The sequence below is a fragment of the Scomber scombrus genome, chromosome 13 (genome assembly GCF_963691925.1).
Source record: "Scomber scombrus chromosome 13, fScoSco1.1, whole genome shotgun sequence".
In the NCBI taxonomy this organism is placed as follows: domain Eukaryota; kingdom Metazoa; phylum Chordata; class Actinopteri; order Scombriformes; family Scombridae; genus Scomber; species Scomber scombrus.
The window spans coordinates 14,753,615-14,780,018 of NC_084982.1; the positions used below are offsets into that span (position 1 = coordinate 14,753,615).

The 26,404-nt window shown below is 40.2% G+C and overlaps 1 protein-coding gene across 2 annotated transcripts in view; it reads left to right on the forward strand.

Moving 5' to 3' along the window:
- The window catches only part of tanc1b (tetratricopeptide repeat, ankyrin repeat and coiled-coil containing 1b), a 108,605-nt gene that overhangs the window by 27,840 nt on the left and 54,361 nt on the right, over nucleotides 1–26,404 (forward strand). For both annotated transcript variants that reach the window (XM_062431171.1, XM_062431172.1), the window contains exons 3-4: nucleotides 7,740–7,946; nucleotides 17,333–17,437. In XM_062431171.1, the coding sequence (XP_062287155.1) occupies nucleotides 7,740–7,946; nucleotides 17,333–17,437 (312 nt within the window). The remainder of the gene's footprint in view (nucleotides 1–7,739; nucleotides 7,947–17,332; nucleotides 17,438–26,404) is intronic.

Consider the following 26,404-nt stretch of genomic DNA (forward strand, 5'->3'; position numbering starts at 1 on the left):
GAGGTGTTGTTGCAACCTTTCTGCTTCCTGTGTCTGGCATTCTTTATTGTTTAGGAGCATTTTAAAACACAGGACAGCTTTGTGTCCCTCGTGGCAAGGTAGAGGCGTGGAGAAAATGGGTCTCTGTTTCTGATTAGCCCGGCAGCCAAACAACACTCCTTATTTTCTCTGAGGAGAGAAGCAGGATGCTAATACTAGCTTCCCTCTTGTAGTTCAGTCTTCAGTGATTTCTGCAAACCTCTGGATGCAGACAGGCGTCAGCGCTATTCTGCTGAAGTCTTCCCAAGCTGCACAGTCCTGAAAACAGAACCAGAGCTAATTGTCATTGCTGTGGTTCGCCACATCTGCAGTTATGATTTAACTGGGTCTGCTGACGTATGATCTGTATTATTAGTTACGTATTACATGTTACTTTGAGGTTGATAATTCATACATTTTAATATGTGGCCATGATGAGTGGGCAACTTTGATGCCACAGAATAGATTACTTTGCTCCTAACTGGCTCCACGACTTGAGTGGTCTTTCCATTCAGGATTGGTTCTCAGTTAAGCAAAACCTGTTTTTCTCATCCAGGGCTTGGATTCCACTGAGGAAAGTAGTAGCCAGGTAAAGTCATTTGCAAGATATTGGTGAAACGCATAAGCAACAATAGCACACTGCCAGGTTTACAGGTTTGCATATTTTCTTTTCCCCACTCATCCTTCCACCCCGCCCAACCCCTGCACAACAATAACAACACGCATTACAAAAATATATATACAGTATATTTAGTAAAATAAGAATGGGGAAAAAACCTCTGCTTCAGTGTGTTTATATTTGGCTGTGGGGTTAAGGAGTGAATTGACCAGGGGCCTGCTGCAGGCTGATGATATCATGTATAAACATAGGCAATCAGCCAGGAGGAAGAACAGATAACCCAGTAGAATGGAAGACAAAATATTCCCACTTTACTTTCTTAGGAAGTGCTTGCAAAACTCTCAAAGTGTAAGCTTTGTCTTCTCTAGATGCAAAAACGACATCACATCTTTCAACCACGCAGAGAATGGGGGGAGGGGCGAGTAGGCGATTTCCAGTTAAGGAGTTTTTTTTTTTTCCTGGCTAGAATCTGAAGTTAAGTCATCTCTAGAGACTGTGGGGAACCACCTCTGTGAGGAGAACAAATCGCAATATCTAAACAGGTGAGACAGTAAAATGTAGGGATTATCCAGTCCTAGAAAATAGCTGCATTTATATAACGCTTTTATCCAAAGCACTTTACAATGTTTCTGTTGCTCACTCACTCATTCACACATACACTTACTCCTGAAGCAATGTGGGGTTCAGTATCTTTGCCCAAGGACACTTTGACATGTGGACAGGGTGAGTCGGGGATTGAACCACAGACCCTCTGATTAGTGGACGACCCACTCTAACACCGCATCCTGACATACAGCGACGCGAGTGAGAAAAAGTGATTAAAATGCATGAGTTTTCAATCAGCCTTTCCTGACATGCCGGGTGCGACATCGCCCTGTCCAACGATGACGCCCACCACTCAAAAAATCGCTTGCTCTGTCTCTATCTGGACGAAATTTTGCGGCTGTGTCCTGCCCCTAAACACTTCTTATTGGTTGAAATGTACACACTGCTTCCTGTTGACAAGCTAGCTAGCGATAAAATCGTCACTCTGCATATCAGGACAGTTTCGCGCGAGATTTCGTCGCCGGTTCACTCACTCGCTGTATGTCAGGATGCGGTGTAGCCACAGCCACCATGAAGATGCAAAGATTGATATTAAATGAAATATAGCTGCCCTGAAAGTGCAAATGATTAAATGTTAAGTCCATTGCAAACCGGCAGAATTCTGGTAAACCAGATTGTATTGAACACCGCCTTGACCAGCTCAACAGGTTTTTCTGTTTTGAATTCTCTCAGAGTACTATAGAGTTACGTTGTGGGTTTCTTTCTTTACATGGGAAACAACAAAGACATTCATATAGTTAGAATAGGAGGTAGAATTTCATGTGGATGTCCTGTACTTTACACACCTAATGGTATTGGTCATGTTTTAGAGATGCAGATCTGCTGTTGCACCTGTGGTGGTTTATTAGGCAAATGTCCAGGGGTAAGTGTGTGTGTGTGTGTGTGTGGGGGGGGGGGGCTTTGCAAGCTTATTTGTATGCAGCTGTTAAGAAATAAACCAGGCAGTGACATGGACACAGCTTTTGCTCTTGGTAAGTCAAGTTGCTCAATTTTGATTAAAATATGTTTGGACCTGTGAATGTTTGAGTTTGTCAACAGATTTTTTTACTTAGCAGCTAGAATGCTTAATGAATAACATGTTATCTCAACTCAGTGGTCAATGACACATTTTTTTAACTCCACTAACTGGATGTCCTTCTCATGTGTCCCATGGCATGAGAAATGGTCGCTGGCCCATGACCCCAAGTTTAAATACATATTATGCTGCCCTGTGTTTTCAAGGATCCAGTTCTCTTCAGCTTTTTTCCCACCTGAATTGTTATCCTTGTTTGTGGACCTAGCAGCACATGAGATTATCTCTGGTATGGAATTCTGTCTGAATCTCAAATTGATCTCATGAACAACATCGTCTCTTGTTTTTAATCAGGCCCAAATTGTTGCTGTAATTCATTCCCAGTAATTCATATGATTTATCCTTGAAGGAAATCTTGACAGTGTACCATGCAGCAAGATATGGGTGGTCAAAAATGTTTGTGACAGGATGCCCTTCCTCTCCAAATTAGCAAATATTCTTTAATATGAACATATAACACATCAATCAGATCAGTCATATGGAACAGGTTTTGTATTTCGCATCTATTGGACTCATTGTTCATTCCTGCAAGCTTACCAAAGCTCAACAAAGTGGAGACTGAGAAATGACAGTAAAGTGTAAAATGTACTCAGTTCTACCTCCATGGAGGATCAAATAATGTATAGCATTGTAATTCAAGTTTTTAATTAGTTTTCTCATAAGATGTGTGCCATTCAAACAGTAAAAACTAGATGCATGCTCAATATTACATGATTAAAGGAAATCTCAGTAAGAGACCACACTTAAATCCACCGTTGCTGTATAGTATAAGCTGATTTCTCTGCGAGCCTGTGGCACAAGCTCCCAAGGTTGCATAACGGTCAATAACTAAATACCATCAAACTATATTGGTGTAGAAAGTTGTATGAAAGCTCTTTGTTAAATTGAAAAATATGTTGTCATGAGGCTGATGTGTAAAATGTCGACATCATGAAAATCGAGTTAAGACAGCATGCGCAAAGAGGTTATTTTTAGATGATCGTTGACTACATTAGTTGTCATAAGGCACAACAGTAACTGTGATCTGAATAACGTCAGTGTAAACAACAATGTTCCCATGCCACTGTTAACAGGAATGTTGTGACCGAAGGTATCACCTGACTTCAGGTGGCTTGCCAGCTTTGGCTATCCTGTAGTGAATTTTACAGTCACATCTCCAAGAGGCAGAGACTGAAAATGACTGGATGCTGATCTGCACCCTGGGTTTGAGTTTGTTGATGAAGTATTATCTGGTTACGAGAGGTGAAGCCGGGGGAGTCGACGGGCGCTACCAGCTAACTTTAATCAGGCTAATGTCTTGTCAAGAAGCACAAACAGCAAGAACAGATGAATTAGTTTGCGGACCTTCATAGCTTTATGGGATAAACTGTGTTTTTTGAATATGCAAGAATGTGCATAGCCACAACTGCATTGTAGGTGGTGCAGGTTTTTAATATCATTGCTCCACTGTCTTACACTTTAAGCTCTAAAAATATGAGCTTTCAATCATGTTTTAGTAGGAATGGGGTCATAGCATTTTATCAAAGTCAAAACCAGTACCAAATCCAAATCTTTCCAAATCCCTTATCAAATTTTATTAGGTTTACCTTTCAGCATTTGCATGTAACTGATGGATAAAATAACAACAACTCAAAGATGGTATCATTTCCTCTTGTTGGCTGAACAGTCAGAAACAGTACAGTTTTTAGTGGAAGCCTAATTAATGTTCACAATCTGCATCTACAACAAAATGAGATGAGCAGCTTAATATATGAAATGTTAATCATATGGACACGTTTAATTAACAGCTAAAGCCTACTGTGCATCATCAGCTACTTACTCAAAATACTGAAGGTCCTTGATACAGGACTGTGAGGCTATCCAATTCAAATTCTGATATGATATGACTCAAAGTTTAACTGGGATATTCTTAAATTGATGTGTGGTGATCAGCTGGATCATTTCTCAAGAAAAGAGACTTATGGTGATACAGTAGTGTTACAGACTGATGTGTATTTTCACTCACAATTTTTGGCTGAATACAGATAGCAGCTGCAGGGAGAGTATTAACCAGAGAAAAGCCAAACTTTTCAGTTTAGCCTTTATAGAATAAACATTAATTAGGTACAGCTGATCTAATTTGCTGCAGGTGATGTCTGTCATTTTAATCAGCAACAACTGTTGGCTAAAGATGAGAAGTTTGCTATCTATCTGTTTTCTATTGGTCTTTGCTAATAAAAAAAGAGAGTATAAAGATAAAAGGTTTGATAAGCGATTCATTAGCATCAGTGTTTAATTAATCCGGCTATTTTGCCAATGGGAACTGGATCCAAAAGGGAAGCCTCTTTTGGAAACCATCCCTTTTGTTTTAGCTATCCTTCATTTTTCCAGGGGAAGAAAAAGGATAGATATTGTGAGTCATCCTGGGGCACGGAAAAAATATATTAAATAAATATAAGATTAAGTTGTCCAGCCCTTTTTTGCCAACAAGGTAAAAAGCTGACATTTTCAGTGTTTTAGTTTTTTCAACTCATCGGCCTGTTTTGCATATACTCAAAATGTCCTCCTCTCAGAACCAGCTGTTTTCTGCTTCTGCAAAAAATGTTACCTCTAAGAAATTTCCTCTGAGGTTTTACATTCTTGGCATTCATACTTCAGACTCAGGATGGTAGTAAAAGTGAGTGGTTTGGTATATTGTTTGTATTGGGCCAGCTTCAAGGTCACTCAGGCCATCTTTATTTGTCAAAGCAAAAGGCTTTTGCAGGTTATTTTAGGGGATACGTTGGAAAAAGTCTGTTCATAGTGGACTTAAAAGTAAGGTGCGTTTTACATACTAAATGATTACTACATCACAAAACAGCCCCTTCCTTTGGAAAATTATTTAACATACATAATGTCTGTGGGCACAATACTACAAAAGTCACTCCAATAGTTCTCTGTGGTCATGGAGTTTCCAGTTGATTGGAAAAACTGGCCATCCTAGGGACTATGGGATTATGATCTCGTGGATAAATTCCAGTTTAGTCTCCTCAGGCACAATCTGGCTATGTTATTTTGGAGCTAAACTCAAAGGCCTACTGAATGTTGCCAGTTCTTTTATCAAGTGTATTGCATCAAAAAGTCTCTTTGAAGAGCACTACAGGACTGTAAGGGGAACATGTAATGCAGTGACTGTTGTACTGATGGTCAAAAATTCACTTTTCAGTTACGTATTTATAATTAAAAGGTTTGGTTTAGGGATGCACCGAAAATTCGGCCACCAAAAATATTTGGCCGAAAATGGCCCAAAAGCGCATTTTCGGTTTTCGGCCGAAATACTTTTATCACCGAAACAGCTAACTAAAGAGATCAGCTCCTCTGATGCATCTGTAGCAGACGTTATTCCTTTATTTGCAGTACTAAAGTGTAGTACACTCTTAGAGTCTGTGAGCACACGTTTCACTGAGATCTATTTGGATCCTCTGCACTTCATTGCGACTGTACTTGATCCGCGTTATAAAGATCATTACCTGGATGTGGGATTAAAGCAGCGTGCACGAAAAAATGATCCGGGCCGCGATGGATGCGGAGAACCCGCTTACAGACGGAGAAGCGCACAGCACAGTAGAAGGTGTGTGTGTATGTGTGACTATAAATGCAGCGCGTGTGAGAGTAAAGCGTGCTTATAGCTCTGTGTTGCTGCTTATTAGACCAATACCGATCGCAACCCTCCACCAAGTGTAACACTAAGTGTTATTTTTAACTTAAATTAATTTTATATTGTGCATTGTTGTAATGTCATTGCTAAATAAATATTTTCATACTTTTCTAATTGATTTATTCTTTGAATTGCAATGCCTTGATTTTAGTGAGGTTAGTACACAGTCATAGCCATAAATGCAATTGTACTAATAATTGGCATAATCATTTCTTTCGGTGTTTCGGTTTTCGGTTTTCGGTTTTCGGCCTTGGTTTCCTCATTTTCGGTTTTCGGTTTCGGCCAAGAATTTTCATTTCGGTGCATCCCTAGTTTGGTTACATGACACTGTGCCAGATAGGACATTTAAAAATCACTGGAGAGCCTCTTATGCTGCCTTTTATAGTACATTCAGTTCTTTACTTCTAGCTTCAAGTGATTCATCTTGAAAATGAACACAGGAAAGAGAAATGTGCTTGGGACATAACGATTTTTAAGAAAAATCTTGGAAACATGTGGCCTTAAGGACACACATTAACAACTGATTCATAACCACTTGCAAGGTATGTAAATGTAGCAGTTCAGCCAGAGTGTCTGTGCTTTAAGCTTATTGTTGTGTTGTTTTAACAATAGAAGAACCATTTTTACATTACTTTCTAGTATATTTCTTCCTGGACAGTTTTAAAGCAGGCAGCCCTAACAAACCTGCATAAAGGAAGTGTTACGAACCCAGCTCGTATGGGAAAAGGGAAAGTAACACACACACAACCCGATGGAAAGAATTGTAAAATAAAGTGATATTTATTATATTTGATATCGACACGTGGGAACAAATAATAAACCCAACAGAAAAGGGCTGCCGGGTGCTGACAAACCAATAAACAAAGATAACAAAAAGTGGATTCCTTACAAATAAAATGGAGCTTACTGCCTAATGACTAAGGTGAGGAATAAACAACTAATCGAATATTTCTAAAACAAAACCCTAACTAACTACTCTATTGAAAACGAAAACAGAAATACAAGTGATCAGCACCCCTACACCTAGCGTTGGAAAACACAGTGACAACAGTGTATCTAATTGTACTCTTCTTACCCCTGGCCCAAATCTGTGTAACCAAACACACGACCTGCTACACGGAATGACTACACAAGAATGATCTATGGTGTCTGCCAGCGTCGGCAGCGCACACCGGCCTTTTATCCGCCGTCACTCTCTCTTTGGAGCCGCCCCAAACCAATCAGCCTCATTCACCAGCCGCCAGGCATCAACTTCCAGGATCTACTGCAAACAGTGGGGTGGAACAACACACACAGAGGAAGGGGAGAAACAATGCAGACGGCTGAAGGCCGTAACAGAAGTCATGTGAATTCATGCATATTTCATTCACATATTAGTTCTTGGCTCAGTAATTCTCACAGTTCCCACAACATTGTGCCACAATAGTCACACAATAAAGTTACTTTTATGATGTATTCGTATGAGGAACCATGCTCCACCACAAGTCGTATAAGTGCACTGTTTACAAGGCAATAACAATATCATTTTGAATAGTTTCACTTCACTCGGTATCAATGTAGTACCTTCTTTTGAACTTGAAAACTGTGTCATGTAAATCTGTAAAGTTTACCGACAGAAGGTTTGTGCAAAAATGATGAGGTAGAAGCCAGCAAGATTTGAAGACTGCCTAGATTCCTCATGTCATCGTTTGAGCCCATGCCGAAGCTATTTGTAAAATCTGTAACCGCCATGTGGTTCTCCTCAACAGGTGATGTTCAGAGCCACAGTGCCCAAAGAAGATACCCACCTGAGGGAAACCCACAGCCCCTGGGTCCTGGCAGTGGGCACCCTAACATCCCAGATGATGTTTTCAGACTAAGCCTTGCTAAGGGGGTGTCCATGTCGCTCCCCTCCTCACCTCTCCTGCCACGACAATCCTATTTGATGCCCCTGCGACCTAGCAAGAGATCACCAGGTACTGTTTGAGTGTCTTTTTTTTTTTTTTTTTGCTTTTCTGTATGATTCCTGATTTTGATATGTTGCCATTCTGTTCTCAGAATTAAACACCTATGTTCTTCACCATAAGCCACAATAAGACCACAGAAGTTCTAGTGGTAACATAATAATAATAGATGGACCATTCTGTTTGACTGTGAGTTCAGTTTGCTTACAGAGAATTGTTTTTATCACCTCATGCCTATATTTGATCGCATTGTGTCGAAATAGTGGTCTCTACAACCGCGTTGTGTGTTTACACTCTACTGGCTGGTAATGGGAGTGTGTTTACACTGGACTCTAATTGTCTGTCCTCCCTGGCTCCTTCTATCCACCATGTTGAGAACATGCTTGTCAGCAGCTGTGGGGTGCTTCAAAGCAGGGGGATACCTTTGTAGCTGAACTTGTTTCAACCTGAGTCTTTGTATCCTGGAGACTTGGCAAAGAGGAGAGAAATCCTTTAAGTGGTCAATGTGGCCCCACTCACATGTGGCATTCATCTGCGGGCTATCTAGCCTTTGTTTAGAGCGGTTACAGCCTTGATCTGTTTAGTTGATGGGGAGGTATGAATGGCTTTATCCACTGTTGTAATAGTCATTGTTTACTTATATATTTTGTTCTTTTTTCTTTTTTACTGAGTTTTTGTTTAAATGAGCACTCTAATATCGAAAGTAATATCTACATTTTAGCTAAAGATCTGGATGAAAATATTGTTTGCTTTAGTGTTTTCCTTCTCAAAGCTGATTTTCTAAGCACCTTTTCTGCAATTCTCATCACATAATTCAAAAAATCTAATAGGCCAGATTGTGTGATGCAGAAATGCAGAAACTTGATTGTAAGAATGCTAACTCTCTAATTTATAGACTACCGAGCAGAGTTTGCACACATCCTACTCAAGTAAAAACAAATCTATTCACCTTTCTTAGCTGGTATTGGATTTGTGAAGGCTGTTTAAACCCATCAAAGAGTGTGCAGATGAAATGTACATTTAAAGACATGAAGGGGTAGACAAGAGGGAGAGAGAGAGAGAGATGAAGAGAAAGGAGAGGCTGGGTTTGTGAAGGTGAAAAGGGCCCTGGGGACCGGGGAAGGGGAGCACAGTCATTAAAGGCATATTCCCACTTGGGGTGATCTGAGGCATGGAAAAAGGGGGAAAAAAATGGAATGACAAGATAGGATGTTATGGAGGACAGCCAGGGAGATAGGGTGGGGGGATGGTCGGTAGGCTCTACTCCGCTGTCCTCGCAGGTAACTGTGAAAAACCGTAGAGGGAGAGTTCACACCTCCAGTTAATAAACACATACTGCAGGAAATGTCTCAGCTCTGCGACGAAAACAGCATGGGCCATAATGCTAAATTTTCTCTCTCTCAATCCTGTGGAGCTGAAGAAGAGACATGGTGTCATATATATATAATTTAAGATTTATCTTTGTGGATATGATTGTGCTTTCTTCTTCCAGGAATGGAAAAAAAGTGATATGATCCTGTGACTCATTGCCATAATGCAGACATTTTGTTAATTTAAATTGTCTGTGAGAGGGCATGTTGAGTCTTTCTATATTTCTAGGAACAATGCTGGAGTTCTGAAGACTATTTCAACAAATTCATGTGGAAAAGTTCACATTGGTGTCTAACTAGCTCAACCACGCTGCCCCGTCATATCCTATTAAAGCAGTATGTGTAAATCCGCTAATATAAAATGATTTAAACAAATTTGAATTAAGAATATGTTCCATTCACAAACACTTTTTTAATACATGTTATGATTTGAGGTTTTGGATATGGTGGGGATATCAGTTAGATTTGCCTGCAAGTGGTTACATCATGCACACAGATGTGGACCTACATGCACTTTCTAACAAAGGAAAGCTGTCTTGGATATTTGTGGTGACATGGGGGTTGCTAAAAGACAGAGCACTTATTAACTTATCATTAATAAGTGCCATATCATACAACTGTCATTCAGGCTCAGATACATTGCAGTATATGTCATTTTAAATACATTGATTGATCAGAAGGTTGACTTTTGGCTTATGCAGTGCTTAAATGATGGTATAGACATATCTGTAGTTATAATACACCAATTAGGTGCCATTTCATACAACACTTGACAATGACACATTGTGCTGAAAATTGCATTTTGTTTGTTACATAATACAACCTGTGCTCTTATTTTAGTAAGATTAATACAGTTTAATACTATTAAAAACATTTCCAGAAAGCGTAAACATAATAGCCCAGGGCTTTAGTCCTGTTAACTAGTCTGCAGTTATTTACACAGTTATATATTACGTCAAGTTTTATTTCCATCCATCAATGCTTTCTTTCCTCCATCCATTTGTTCTCCATCTAGTCATCGCTGATGTCTTCGAGAGGAAGTGGTTTCACGGAATCAGGAAGCATTTTGTGGCTTGGCTGTGTTTCCTGACACATTTGATAATCTATTGCAGTTTGGAAGGCTTTAAATTTGCGGTTGTTCTTTTCATGAAAACTTCACAGGGGACAACAGAGAAACATTAAGTTAATTAGGAGTGTGACGGATGCCTGAGCCGCAAAATCCTGGTGGCGTTGACTGCCACAGCTTTGATCAGCTAAGCCCAGAGTTTAACCATGAAACACAGCACTCTGACATGTGTTGACCAGCACCTAGGCTTTACAATCCTAATAGTTTACAGCCCCTCTAAAGGCAGAGGGAGGTACATTTATTACAAGAATGTTGCCTGGACGGGCCCACTTTGCTCCAACCTACTGCAGGTCATAGATCAATTATCCAAAACCTTGAACCTCAATTTTAAGGGTACAATATAGTTGATGACACCATAATTGAGTCATTCAGGTTTTTTTCTGTTGTTAGAACTAGCATAACTTTTAATTCCTCTGATCCACCTCTGACAGTCTCCTGGGTATCTCCACAGTGACCTCCTCTGGTTGTGATAAGTTACTGTGACATTGTGGGATTGAATGCATCTGTTTTCCTCAAGGTTTCACTGCTAAGTGAATTGCATGTATGTAATATGACCTTGTTGAAGATGTTAAATGAGCACTTTCCACACCTTTAACATACTTTCTATGCATAACCAAAGGTGAGTTGTGCCACAGTGTGGTGTGAACAGCATTAGTTAATATAATAAATATAGAATATTCGATGTGAGTGACATTGAATATTGGTAGATAACGGGGTTATAGCTAGAGAGTTGCTGTGACCTTTCTGTAGTCACATGACATAAAACAGTTAGCTTCAAGCTTTGACTGCCTGCCAGCCTGGAGAGGGTCATAAAAACGCAGTTCATATCAATTTATTGCTTCATGGGCAGTGTATCATTTTAATTTGTATATTAGCAAAGAGGCCACAGGGGGAGTGGTTTCTAGTATGCTGTTATAAATATAGAAATGAGTTAAGTAGTTTTTGCACTGATGAAAGCTGGGGGAGGGAGAGGGGGTGGGCGGGGGATGTAATGCTGTGGCTGTCAGTGGTTTATGATTCATTAATTGATCAGCCATGCAGGTGGGCGAATCACCACCTGAGAGCACAGTTTACTAATCTGACATGATTTCTCTATCAAATGAACAGGAAATGCTTCAAGAACTTATTTTTTGTCATTCAGTCAACTGCACTCGAAGGTGGGGTGAATAGCTGCCCGTCGTAGAGACAGAGAGAGACTGGCTCTACTGGAAGGCATTCATAGTGTTGCGCACGTTCACACATTAAGAGCGGCAGAGAAAGTTGTGTAAAGAATGGAAAAAAGACCTGGAGAAAGAAGATTTTCCCTTGCTTACTTTCTCACAGACCCACAGCTGGTTAAACACTGTGTGAGTTTTACATAGTTGGTTTTTGAAAGTTAAATCAATTGTCAAACAAATTATAATCATGATGTTGTTCCACCAGCAAACAAGCAGATTCAGTTTAAGCCTATCAGGCGATGACTTTTCCTCACAGCAGTGTGATACTGTGACCTTTTAGTTGCTTATCTTCTCTTTATCTCTGTTTTGTGGCAGCAATGTTTGCCCAGAGTACACTGACTGCTACCATGAGTGATGATGAGCTGTCTGAATCATCATGTGTAGTCTTTCTATTGTTTTGTTGGTTTTTTTGGGTGGAAACTTATGTAACATAGTCATTATGTAAAATGTCTGTGTAAATGTAAATGATAGCTTTAGATGACAACACAACAGGCTGCATAAAATAACACCGAATGTAATTTGGTGACAGTGTAATTTCTCAATAGTTTTGCCTATAGTCCTTAAAGCTTTGTATAGTAGTTGCAGAGATCAAGACTGGCCGCTTGAATGTAAATCACCTCATGCAACAGACAATTCAAGTGTAATCAACCTTCCACAATCATTTTATGCTTGACAAAACAGATGTATCATTACACAATGTATTCCATTTTCTGTCTGACAAATCATACAACATGCAGCAATGTCCATCCAATAGCATTATTCATCAATCTTCTCTACAGTGACAGATGAGCTCCATTTATTTTGCCATTCTGTCAAGCGGATAGGAACTTCTCTTAAAAGCCAGTTGTATCCCCTTTTTGAGGTGAGCTCTCCTGAAGTCCATCCCAGAGGGAATATTGATGCCTTTCTGAGAGCTGAGCTGTAAAAGACCTTGATGCTGCAGGGATCCTTTGAAAGGTTCCTCTGTTGGGCACCCTGTGAAAAGTTCTATCTAGTTCTCCACTTCATTGCACTTCACTACACTCCTGCTTCAGCTCCTTATCACATGCAATCCCCTCATTCAGCTGCGGTGGATTCCCAATTCACCTACAGTGTCTTGCTTCTTCGGTCAGTCTCAGGATGCTCATATGATATAGTGCTGTATCATACTAATGGCTTGCATTTATATAGCAGTTGTAAATTGTTAGGGGAAATGAAAAAATCATAAATCTTCAGAAAATGTATGACCATGTGCAAAGTGCAGACTGATAAATAATTCACACCAGCTTGTGAAACAGCATGTAAGAGATTAGTTGTGACTATTTAACATACAGTTTAGTCACAAAAGGTCTGAGCTGTTTTGTAACTGTAGTGGTGAAAAGATTAACTTGGTACAGCTATTAATATGACCAAGTATAGCTCATACGCTCCATAAGTAACTGCTAACTGAGTTCGTCATGCAACACTTTGAGTCATGGAGCACTGTGCAGTTGAAGAATGACATTTTGGGAGCATAAAGACGGCTGTTGTGAGACAGCTTTCATACACTGTCTCATTCAAAAAGTTGAAATGTGAAGAAGTCAAGAGTCCATCTTGAAGAATGCTGGGAAAAGTCCTTGATCATATCCCAAGCATGAACAATCCTCCCTTTGACAGGCATTGACTGGACATTGTAAGTTGTTGGTCATAGGTATCGGGCTGTTTGGTATGTGTGTGCGTGCATGTGCTGATTGATAGCTCCCTGGTCATGGATTCCTGAGTCTCACAGTGAATATCGTGAGTAAATAGTCCTGTGCAGTCACAGCTCGCCTGGCTTCTTTACCCCAGAGATAGAGTAAAAGAATCCTCTTAACCCATCTTCTCCCTTATATATATCCTCCCCATGTATATATGTACCATATATATTTACATAAAATACATATGCACATTTATTTACATGGACACACTTCTATGGCATATTTGAATTACAAAATATTTTTGGGGGAACCATGTATGCCTTTTTTATTAGTTTTTTTCTATTTTACTCAGCTCTTGTCTTACCTGTCACTCCCTCTGCATCCTTAACGTATTTCATCTCTTGATATTTGTTATTGAAGATGAAACATTGATCGAATAAACAAATAGTTAAGAATTAATGTCTTTTTTTTTCAGCAAACTGCCAAACTCTCTCCCCCCAGCCTCTCAGTCATGAGGATTTGCTGCTTTTCTCTGTTTTGTGTCATTATAAACTGGATTTCTTTGGGATTTGAACTGTTTTTCTGGCAAAACAAGACATCTGCAGATGTCACATTGAGCTTTAGGCAGTAGTTACAGGCCTGTTTCACTATTTTCAGATATTGTGTGGACAGATTGTTAAGTCATTTGACAAAATAATGAGCAGATTTATTGATAAGGAAACAAACTTTAGTTGCAACCCTGTTTGTGAGATACTCCATGTGCTGAAGCTGCATACAATAATCCCCAGTTTGCCTCCTCAGCTAACACTATTCTTCAAAGTGACTCGATCATCTCAAAGCCTCACAAGTGTTGCTTGATCAGATCAGTAGAATTATATTTTATTCAGTTTCTCCCTTTCTTTACTCTTTTCAAACTCAATATACTTTTGAATCCATCTGCTAGCTTTTCTGTTCTCTAAGGAGCGCCTGCCTGCTTTTTGGGGACATCACAATGAGATATTTCTCATTTGTCCTCTCTGCATGGGGTATGTTCAGAATACTGAGACTTAATGCATTTTAATTTGTTGCGTCTGGCTCTGAGATGCAGAGATATGACCAAGTTGAGAGTTGGGTGGTGTCCTTTTATCACTTTCATTTTCTTCCATGGTTAATTGTAGAATTTGACCAATTAATCTGCACTTAAATTTATTTACTGTGTGGATTTTGTACCCGAGGTAAAATGACATGCACCTCATATTTCCCCCTGTCATTGTCCTTCAAGGGTCATGTGCCTTACACTTCCATTCCCGCAGACCTTTTCATGCTTGTTATAGGCTGCAATTGCTTATTTGTCAGTGCTTCCATTCAGACAGGCACAGGGGTAATGGCACCCCGTTAAATCTGGAGATGAGATTTTGAATGGAAAAGAAACTCCCCCCTGTGCTTTGTCTAACATGTGCTGATGCTCAAACATCAGAGTGTTGCTGAAGGACCTTTCGCCTCTTCCCTGTATTATCAGCTCCTCAGATGTGGCCGAAAATTACCGGGGATTGCCGGCCACATGTTTGTTATTTCATGTGTGGATCCTGTGTTCCTCCTGGCACTTTTTGTAAACTGAAACTGAACTTAAGCATATGTTTTAGATTACTCAAACTATGCCCCCTGTTGTTTTTAGATGGAATACAGTCAAAGGAACATATTAGACGGTGCTCTCTTGGTCCAAGATATTTACCTGAACTAAGTGCGTCTCTCACACACAGCCTTCTCTGTCTGTGCAGTCCCGCTTTAATTGGAGCCGTCTGACTCTTGGGTAATAGGTTGTGCCTGACCATCCACACATGAATGTCGGTTTTCAGGACAGACTCTTTGGCTTTGACTTGTATTGCTTTCGTAGACACTTTTTTGGATTGGGCTTATATCACATCTATTTACACATTTGAATCGTTTCACAGTCATACTGTAACATCCGAAATCCGAACTTCAGATTATAATCACTATCATTACCTTTTAAGGATTTTTTGTGCTCACACTCTAACATCACCTACTGCGACCACAACTTCTAGCTTTTTTTTCTGTCTGACCTCAGCTAATAAGAAAGAGAACAGTTTGCAGAGGCAGGAGTTCTTGTAGGGTATCTAAAGCGCTGTCCCTCACTATGCATTTCAAGTTGCATATCCATAGATGGCACTGTGCATCAAGCTGACTTTGACTCTCATGCTTGGTTTGTTGCAGTGACACTTGCATATCATTTCCTCTCACATAGCTGCTGTGACCCCTCCCCCACCCCCAACGCCCTCACCCCACTTCCACTATCAGTATCTTTGGCCGTGATTGCAGCTGTGGTTAAAGAAATTGCTCCATTTGATTTTGGAGGATTCTTTGTGAGGTGGGAGTGACTGGTATTGGAATTAGTATTAGGAAATGGCTATCTCTGCACTCACATCTAATCTTTATGTTATGACTGGGGTTACAGGTACAGTCATCTGATAACAGTAGTCTGGATGAGAAGGAGGAAGAGGAGGAGGAGGTTTGGATTGAGTTACAGTAGGTCAAGGCTGAAGTAGCATGGGAGAGTGTAGTGAAGGGAGGCAGGCTCTTGCTATTTTCTTTATTTATAATTATATTATTAATTATAGAGTCACGTCCTGTTTTCAAATGATTTTCTGCAGTTTAATTTTTGCTTCTGAGTCTCGACTGGAGTGTATTTCCTTTTTACACAGGAAAATGTTGGCAAGAAGTAGAGGAGATGAAAGTACACATCTAGTTGTTCGGGAGATGTTTGTTTCATGGCTTTGTATTTAGTCTAGTGTCTTTCCTGGATTTCCTGCATGTAAACACTTCTATTGCCATTCTTTGAAAAGATTAGCAGGCCTCACTCAAAGAAATAAACTCACTGTTGTCTCTTTAGGGCAGATTACATTTTTCTAAAGAATGTGTTGTAGACAACAAGGGAAAATCCTTTTCCACACGTAAATACCTTTTCCACACGTAAAGATGGACTTTTTGCAAAATGAGCTGTGTCTCTAGTGGCGTAAGTATGGCAGTGGTTTATCATTAAATTCAGTACCGTGAGCTAGCATTTTGTGCGGAGCTGTGGGATTTTCTAATTCTGTCACGGTGTGAGCAGAGGGAACAGAGCAGCCAGCTAACCTTGACTCCTCGCTAAAGATGGTCCTCAAAGCCCTGTACTGCTGTCCCAGATACATCATCTGACTTGCACCAGGACGCCTGGACCTTAATCTATCCAACTATATCCTTACAGCAATAGGAAGGCATACTTTCAAGGGATAGCTCATAGACCAAACAATATTAAAAAAACTCTTTTGTCTGTTTTGCTGTTTCTCACATCTCCAGCAGTGCATGTGTGTGTTTGATCGCTCATTTTTAAAGTTCTCTAAGAGGCTAATTGCTGTGGTTTCCTGCTGTAGTTTACATTCCCAGAGCTGGCTAGCAGTGTTTTACTAGGAGTCTCCAGCCATGCAGACAATATTCTGGGTTGTCAGACAGACCAGAACCGCTATCAGCACAGGGAGCTGTCTGAGAGAGAGAGAGAGAGAGAGAGAGAGAGAGAGAGAGAGAGAGAGAGAGAGAGAGAGAGAGAGAGAGAGAGAGAGAGAGAGAGAGAGAGAGAGAGAGAGAGAGAGAGAGAGAGAGAGAGAGAGAGAGAGAGAGAGAGAGAGAGAGAGAGAGAGAGAGAGAGAGAGAGAGAGAGAGAGAGAGAGAGAGAGAGAGAGAGAGAGAGTCTGTGACAGAGAGAGAGTTTACGTTAGTTACAGAGTGCAACCAAGCCTATCCAACTAAGACACCACCACCTCTCATCTCTAGTCCCATCTGGAACACATTAATCCAGCAAGAACTCTCTCTGTTTCTCTCATTCTGTCCTCTTCTGCATTTCTTCTCCTTCCTCTCTCTGTCTGACGCTCTGTCTCTCTTTCTCTCTCTCTCTCTCTTTCTCTCTCTCTCGCTCTCTCTCTCTCTCTCTCTCTCTCTCTCTCTCTCTCTCTCTCTCTCTCTCTCTCATATTCTCTGTATCTTCGATTTGTGCTGGCAGGTCCGATCAGGAAGCCTAAATATGTGGAGAGTCCTCGTGTTCCTTCTGATGCCATCGTTTCAGCGCTGAGGAAGGTGGCTGATAACAAGGAGTCCTCCCACAATGGTGAGTTTTGCCTCTTGTCCATGTGTGTCTGCTTGTGTTTTTGTAGACTCTGGAAAAAGTTAGACTTTAACAAACTGGCTGAAGGGTGAAATATGTACGTGTCAGCTGTAATCCACAACATTGTGTTCATACTGTGAACTGCAGCTGAATGTGATTCTTGTGTGTCATTGAGTATTATTGCTGTTTCCATGGGATCAGGGTTAGGTCTCCATAATTTAAGGATAGCATCAGTTCCTTTATGAGTGGTCCATGTAAGTACCAGTTTGTTTGAGCCCTTTTCCTTCATGTACCCTCTTATACAAACACACAATACTGCTGCGTTTATTTTTAAGTGTCTGTTTAGATTAAAAAGGGGTCAGTTTTCCACTGTCTGGGGACACATTGTCTGACCGAAGCACTGGATATGTTTCACGGAAATGTGACTTGAACAATAGCCTTCATTTTTCAGTCAGTGCACATGTACGTACGTGTTGATCTGTTTCCACGTTTTTAGGAGGTGTGCCTTTAGTGTTATTGCTGTTCTCTCCTGTGTTGAGCGTTGTGTGTTTGTGTGTGTAGAGGTAATGTTGTACAGAGCAGGGCGGGCTCAAATTCCTCTCATAGGTTTAAGTGGAGTTGTAGGATGTGTTATCTTTAGCAAAAGGCAGCATTTAAAGCAGTGCCCTCTGAGCGTACATGGCTCATATATGCAGACAGTAGCAGCCCAGCACAGCCCAGTCCCTGTTGACTGTTACATACCAAGTCACGAGGGGTTGTCTGACATTCAGCTGGCACAGAACAGTGTTTGGGCTTTGAGCGGGCTACCGGCAGATAGTGGACGCCTGATAAATGTTATCTCATGACAGCTGGTGAACTGGCAGTGTGAGCTCATTTTATGAGTTGTGTTCTCAGAAGAAGAAAAAAAGATTTGAGAGAGCTGGTTTGAATTGTTTGAGCAGAAATTTAATTATGGAGAGAATCTATGTGCCGTTTGATGTTTGAAGTTGTGGTACTATATTTTTAAGTATAAATCTGACACTAAGAGAAACCATTTCCCGTTCTCACCATACCTCAACACCTTTTTACTATTCCCCATGCAGTGCCCACCTCTGCAGACCTGAGATCCTCCTTGAAGCACTTGCACATAAATATACACATTCCCACTCCCCACACACACACTCGTGCTGTGTTTCCAAAGCTTTCCCACCTCTCTCTCCTTGGCTTATCGACACATAGTAAAGAAAGGTAATACCCAAGGTGATTTAAAAAAAAACAGTTGTGGCCCTTGTTGTTGTTGCTTTAACCCTGTGTACTCAGTACTGCCTCTTCTCAAATTTTGTGCCAGGCTAAAATGACTCTTCAGGCATTATAGCAGGCCTAACTATCTTGCAAGTATGTGACAGATCTACTGACCAAGCCTCCAGAGAATCCTTTTGCTGCCACAAAATAGAGAAAGACATCCAACTGCTTCAATCTCAAACACAGAGAGTACATTTAAAAAATCAACCTAAGACTTAAAATTGAACGGTATTCTTTTAGTCAGCTCCCAATCAATGATAGTGAGACATATTCCAAACTGGTCAATTGATGACAACTAAGAAATAACATCTCTGGGACAGTTTTGATATAGCTCATTTTTATAGTTCATAACAGCAGTCTCTCCTTGAACAGCTCAGGGGATTTTTACTGTTTTGTAAGTTTGGGAATGACTTTTACATGTTCTCAAATATTGACTCAGCTCTCACAGTGAAGAAATAAACAATATGCCTTCAAGGTCAGATAGCTACTTACTTGTGGCATTTACTGCTTTCTTGTACAGTTATTGATTAAATGTAATAACGATATGACAATTTAACTATCTACCTCTGTCTTCTCTTAGCTGTAGTTAACAGGTTAAAGTAGTTTACTGCTGAGAAATTACAGGAACGGGTCAAGTCATTCAACTCATTATGCACAATTAGGAGCTGTGTAAAACCTAGACTAATGATGGCCAACTGTGATAACCCAGCTGTAGTCAGATGAGGCCCCATGCACAGCTGACAGGCTTTTGAGCACAACTACACATGCTCTGTCTTTTCTTTTACCATCCCATGTGAACTCATTTACACATACAGGATTTGTATTTTTCCAGCGACTTAGGACTACTACAGCAACATGATACTCTTATATTCATGTGTACCACGGATTGCATGTGACAAGGGTGTCTCCAGTGTTCTTCTTTTCCAATAAAGAGAGCATCTTTCAGCCTGTGTAGTCACCTACTTCAGAGAGGGTAAACAATGCCGGGTTTCTTTTTCGCCCGAATTGCTGAGACAGGATGAAAGGGTGTTTGACATTGCAGCTTTTGTAACAAGGACAGCGTCAGCATGTGGATACGGCGCCGGAAGAAACTAAGTTGGAAAAATTCATTGGGAGTTTGCAGAATGAGAACTGTGTGACATTTAGGCCCCGAATCAAGTGAATTTTTTCATAGATGTAAAGGGGCTTTGTGTGTGTGGGTGTGTGTGTGTGTCATTTTGGCCAAGCATGGACACAATTTCAGCAGCATGTGGAGTTTACTTTTAGGTCGGATAGCTTTCCAGTCTCTGTGTTGTGGACAAGCAGGATGTGCAATAGGCTAAAAAAGAAACAGGGGTTTGCCCTACAGCAGAGTTGTTTCTCATAGTTCTGTCTTTGAGGAAGGGTAGAGTTTCTTTTGCATGTGTGTAAATGCAGCGTGTTTTCTTTATTTTAGCTCATGTGTCTGCAAGCACATTTATGTTTGTTTAGGTATGTGCGTGTTTGTGTGCGTGAGTGCATTTGCAACAGGCGGTCAACAGTCGGGCAGTCAAAATTGTTTCAGCTGTGGTCTCAGAGCTCTGTCTCCGTCAATCAAGACTCAGCCTCAGGTCCCGTCCTCTCCCGCCATCACGTCTCTCTCTTGTCCCCCTCATGGGTTTGAAGCCATGTGTGAATTTGGTTAATATGGTCTGATATTTTTCCTTATTTCCTTACTTCTAGATGTAATCTGATGCAGGATCTTACAGCCACAGCTGAAGTCTGGCGGACTGCATGCAAGGAATGTTTTTGCAAATGTACTGTTGGAAACGGTGGTGTCACTGGTGACCTCTTTTTGCACACACCTTAAATTGGTCATTCATCAGATAGTATAGATAACGTTAGATTATTCATATTGTCTTGGTGTGATTCTGTATTGAGAAAGCGAGACAGAGGGATGTGAGGGAGATTTCTTTCCATTGAAGAATGAACCTAATGGGTCAGTTACACGTAAAGCGTCTGTACAAACTGGCTGCATTTGGTACTATTTATAAATACTCAGCACAATTGTGTGATCAAGACCCATTGTTAACATTTCACAGAACTTACAATGATATTTAGGAAGCTTTCTTCACCACCTCCATATTGGAAAGCAGGAACTTTGAGGCAGCAGAGATGAATGTGGCTGTAGATTGTTTTTTATCATTATAGAATATTAGATCTATTCCTCTCTACGCAATATCAGATTCATTGCTGATTTCTTCTTTTAAACAACTGGCTGAAAGTTTGTGTCTTGTTTGTCTATTTTTCCTCATTTAATGATAAAGCTTCATTAATCTTTTGCTGCTTGTCTTTGGAGAATCCTTGTAGCACAGCCACTGGGGCCTAAAGGGTGAAATTTCTGCATGAAAAAGCTCTATTGTCTATATCTACCATTAAAACAACAATAATAACAGCTCATTTTACTTGGAGATACTGTATTATCAACAGTCTCACCTTAATATGCTGTAATGTCTCATTGGATACACCATATGTGCATGCAGTAAAGGACATTTATTGTTCTAACATTAGAATGTGAAATAACAGAACTCAGCGTGCTTCGGGGGGCACGTCACCTCGTACCTCTGAACTCAAATGGGGAAGCAGGATGCATGTTCTCATCGAAGGTTCATTAAACAGGCTCCACTGTTGTGGTAATGAAACTCCAGCTGCTAATGAGCACCGGCTGGATTGTTTTCTCGGCAGGGAGAGAGCCGAGACAGCTCTGTGGAGCCAGTCTGTTCACGATGTTCCCCCTCCTCCTCCATCCTTCTCCTGCTCCTCCTCCTTCTTCCTTCTTCATTCTTCTATCACTGCACCACAAGGCTGCTATGTCACACCTGCTCATAAACTTCCTCAGGCAGCAGATAACGATGTTGTTTTGTTTTTGCCTCCATTTTCTGTACACTTACTGGAATAGCAAAGTGGTTCCTGTCACATCCTTGGTTTTTTCACATCTCCAGGGTAGTGAGGACTCATCAGCTAAATAGCAGAAGGACCTCATTTTCATCCAAGGATGAAGTGTTGGGCAGCCATTTTGCTTTATAACTTCTTTCCACCCATATAAATTAAGTTATTTTACCTTATGTGTACTTAAAAATTGTTGTTTCCCTACTGCCAGTTTTATCACGTCCACCTAAGAATCTTAAATATTGTCAATTCTATTATGATGTCTTAAACTGATTCATAGCTAGTGGCATATGAGTGGAATAGCTGTCCTTGCTCTCACAAATATTATTCAAGAGCAGTGGTAGAAGGGCAACGTTTTAAAAGCTTTTAGTAGTATATTACGACCAGCAAAGTTGTGTGAAGTCCATTCGGACCGGACCAATTAATAAACTGGGTTAATTGAGAGTTGTTGTAAGAGCCATGAGAGCAATCATGCTCCTTCGACTTCACTCATTTTTTCTGGATGGCATTTTATCCACCACAAAATTGCAGGAAGTAGGTTATAATTGTCAACCTATTTCCCAGCCCATTTAATCACAAATCATTTGAATGGAGGCAGTCTACAGTTTGTTAGAAATGTGTCTATAGGTCAACAGTCCATTTATTTAAGCTTGCAGGCTCCTAATAGGTTATTAGTTTCTCTCTCAGTGAAAGGGTTCTTATGAAACAGTTGAAACACAGACTTTTCACTGATGCCATTGTCTGTACAAGTGCTTACTTGTGATAGTTCTCTACTTTTTCAGTGACATGTTATGAACCATGATAACACTCACGCAATAAAATGTCTAGTTGTCTTTTAGTGTAATGTGGCAGCTGCATTTGGTTCACCTCCAACCAGAAAGTTTGCTGTCAGCAATCACACACACAAATTGGCAAACCGATAGAGTAACAGACACACACCCTCAAACCCATTTACACCCTCCTAGCCAGGGTGGTAATGGAGTGAATAGTGGGTGGACTGGAGATGCTGAATGTTTGAGGCCAATACCATATTGACATTTGATCATTTATGAAATCCACGATTCTTAATGATGTCTTGGCAGGAATTAATTGTTAATAGCGTTTTTTAAATGATCCCTTAAATTTTCTTATTAAAAAACGTGATCAAGTTATGGACATGACCATTGTCAGGTTATCTTGAGAAATTGGTATTCCATTTGTGGCCAGAAGTGCTCTGCTGCTGATGGCATTTAAAATCACAAAGCCATAGCTGTCCTCTTTCATATTTTCATTTTCAGGAGCACATAACAGTCTGAGAAAACTAATAAACCCCACACCAACATCGGCATGTTGCCTATGTTGATGGAAGGATGTCTTATTTAGGATTGAGCTCCGTTTTATCCAGTGTACCATGCCACTGGTTTAAAACTGCATACCATCTCATTATGTTGTACGGTAGCACTTCTATGGTTGTGAGCCCAGATTACCACTAAATGGGGGACATACAGCATTATGACATCCGGTACAATCTGCACTAAATGCACTGCGCAGCTATTACTGCTATAACAAAGGCCCACAAACACTGACAATGTTTTAATAGAAACCTACCACTTACTCGTTCACATAACTTTTAAATAGAGTGGTACTTACAGTACATTGGCAGACTTTTACTATCAATAATTGTGGTGAGCCTCGATAACCACCAACAGCAACATATGTTATATTAGCAGCATTACCTTTATATAGCTTTAGATGCCATCAGTTTAGGGGCAGTAGTGGCCCTACGGTTTGAAAAGCTCATCACTGAAATGTAGCTGATTTGACCCACAAACAGGTTGGAGAAATCTGGCAGGGAAAATAATGAGCAGTGCTTCCCCTCTCTCAGTAGCACAGCTGAGATGCCCTGAAGCAACACAATTGACCAACAACAGATGAGACTGGCCAACAGATAGAGTGAGGTTGTTTTTCGAGAAGCCTCTATGAATGAAAATAAAGCTAAAAAAAAGTACCATTTATTACTATGTAGAGATGTAACTAATGTGTATAAATACATGTAGTGTCTATAGAAGAATAAATGCCAGCTGAAACTTTCTAAAAAAATCTCACTGGCATTCGGACCTCAGCATTGTCTTTACACCAATGCTCTACAAAGGCTTGTTCTTAAAGGACCAGTGTGTAGAATTAAGTGGCATCTACCAGTGAAGTTGCAGATTTCAACCAAATGAATATATGTCCCGTCACTCTCCCCCTCCAAGCATGTTGGAGAATCTACGATGACTGCGAAACTCACAAAAAAAAAGTCCCTCCGTAGAGCTAGTGATTGGTTTGTCCATTCTGGGCTACTGCAGGAACATGATGGTGCAACATGGCGACGTCTGTGGAATAGGACCTGCTTCTTATGTAGATGTAAAGGGCTCATTCTAAGATAATGAAAACACAACTATTCTTATTTTCATGGGGTTATACACCAACTAAAACATACTTCTGAATATTATATTCCATTTCTGCCAAGTCCGTTCTGCTAGGTGTTTTAGGCATTTATGTGAGCTGGTTGAGCCTCCTTATAAAGAACTTATTTTCAATATACGGTCTTTTTTTACTGCACAGTATTTGAAATGAAGATAAGATGATGCAAGCACAGTAGACACTGTTGCTATTAACACTTATGTAATAGTCAATTTATTCAGCTTGAAAATTTTAGGCCTATTTGATTATTGCTGTCTTCTCTCGCCTATAAAATATTTCAGTTTCTCAAAATTAAAAGCAAATGCTTTTCTAAGAGGTGGTGCAAATAGCCTAAAGGCAATGCAAAAAACAGGCAGCAGAGTGGGTAGACAGGTCAAAGGGTTAAGGTAGATGTTATGCACAGTATCTACTTAGATCTATGTCCTTGTCTGGAATTACTTACAAGTATCTTGTCTAACACATTTTGTTCTTTGGCACATAACCAACATGTGCCAAACTTTAATGGCTAAATCTGTTTTGTACAGAAGCCTCACCACCTGTGCAGCCTGCTTGAATAGCTGTGCTTTCTATGTCTAAATACATATTCATTTTCAGTGATAGGAGTGTAGATGACTGTAGTTAGTGGCTCAGATGGGATAGTGAGGTTGTCCATTAATTACAGGATTGATGGTTTGATGTCCTTAAGCAAGACACTGAGCAACCACACTAGATTCATGGACTCTATCCATGAAGTGTTTCTGTTGTTTCATACAACAAAGAAGTACTGTTTAAGCTCCATTTACCAACCATGGCAAACTAGGTGCCCTCACTGCAGAGTTTTAGGGTGGACGATTTGCTCCCTGATTGTGTTGATGACACAGCAGCAACGGGATTGACCTTGCGTGTGACAATAGGCCTCTTTCATTTAGGGATTGTCTCAGCATGCATGTGATGTTGGCTAACCAACACTTCGTAAAAGTCTTAGGTGAATCCTGAAAATAAGAGCTCCTAGTGTGAAAGTAGAACTTCTTGTTACAACAGAGCAGAGAGAGATGATTTGTGTTGTGTATTATAACAAATCTACAACTTAAAATATGATGTGCCAGTGAGATCCTTGTACTGAATTGGGCGTAGTAAAATCCACACTGGGATATTATGACTTTCTTCCTGTTGGGAGTACAGCTCTGTAATATTGCTGTCAGTCCTGCTATTGGTGACTAAATTTATGCTGTCCTCATAAAAACATGGACCTCCTCTAATATCCTTTCATTATTGTTGCAATATAACTTGACGGCCCAATGGCAGCACTGAGAGCAATGCTACAGAGATAGACTCCCTATGGACGAGTGTTAAGAGAGCACTACCTCTTACCAACACAGTGAAGGAATACATTTCCTCCTTTTTATACTTAGCTATTTGTGATTTTACAAAAGATCTCTGTGGTGTATTATTATATATAATATTTTTGTGTGAGCGTTAAGGAGTTAAGGTCAATTTTGGCTTTGATCCTAATAGCCCTTCCCCTTAACATCCCATAAATCTACATCACTGTTAAGGTTTATGTTAAATGAAACAAAAAAACAAAAACAGACAAATTGTTTTTGCTTTACAGCCACACTTTGCATTCATACTTCAACTTAGTAGTTTACTGAGTGGAATTTCTTCTACTGAGTTATAGCTTCATCCAAAGAAGCCAATCATAAATAGACCGTACTGTTACTGTAGGTCAGATGATCAGATCTTATGACCCTGATGTTCAGATTACATAATCACACATGGCCATAAAAAGAAATATACAATTATTTACATATAAATAGGAACTGAAAGACCTTTGGCAGCTTTCATACCCGTAGTATGAAAAGGTCTAACTGAGACAATCCTTGTTTTAAGGATGAGTTATCAGCAAAACCACAAGGCTTTTTAAGCATATGAATTCAATTTTTATGTTACGTGAAATATTGCACCTGATAAAACCACTTGTGGCTGAATGAGGATGATTGAACATAAACTCTATGTAGGTAAAATGCTATTACGGGCCTATCACATAATGGGAGTTGTCAGGTGGAATCTTGATGAAGATGGTATGGTGACATTTTCACAAAATGAGGTACGACAAGACTTTCAGATTACAGGACTACAAGTGTCCCCTAGTGCTTGTACTGGAAGTAAACTGTGGCAGATATAGATAGAAGAGATCCATTTTTATGATAATACATTCATTTCTGTAAAGTCTGACTCTTCCTCTGTGAAAGAAATAAATTGGAAAGAGAGAAAATTGTTGGAGAGAAAAAAAAGAAGGCTGAGTTTGTCAGTTGTGGCAGCCTTTTAGATGATTCCTCTAAAGGTAAGCTACCTTTC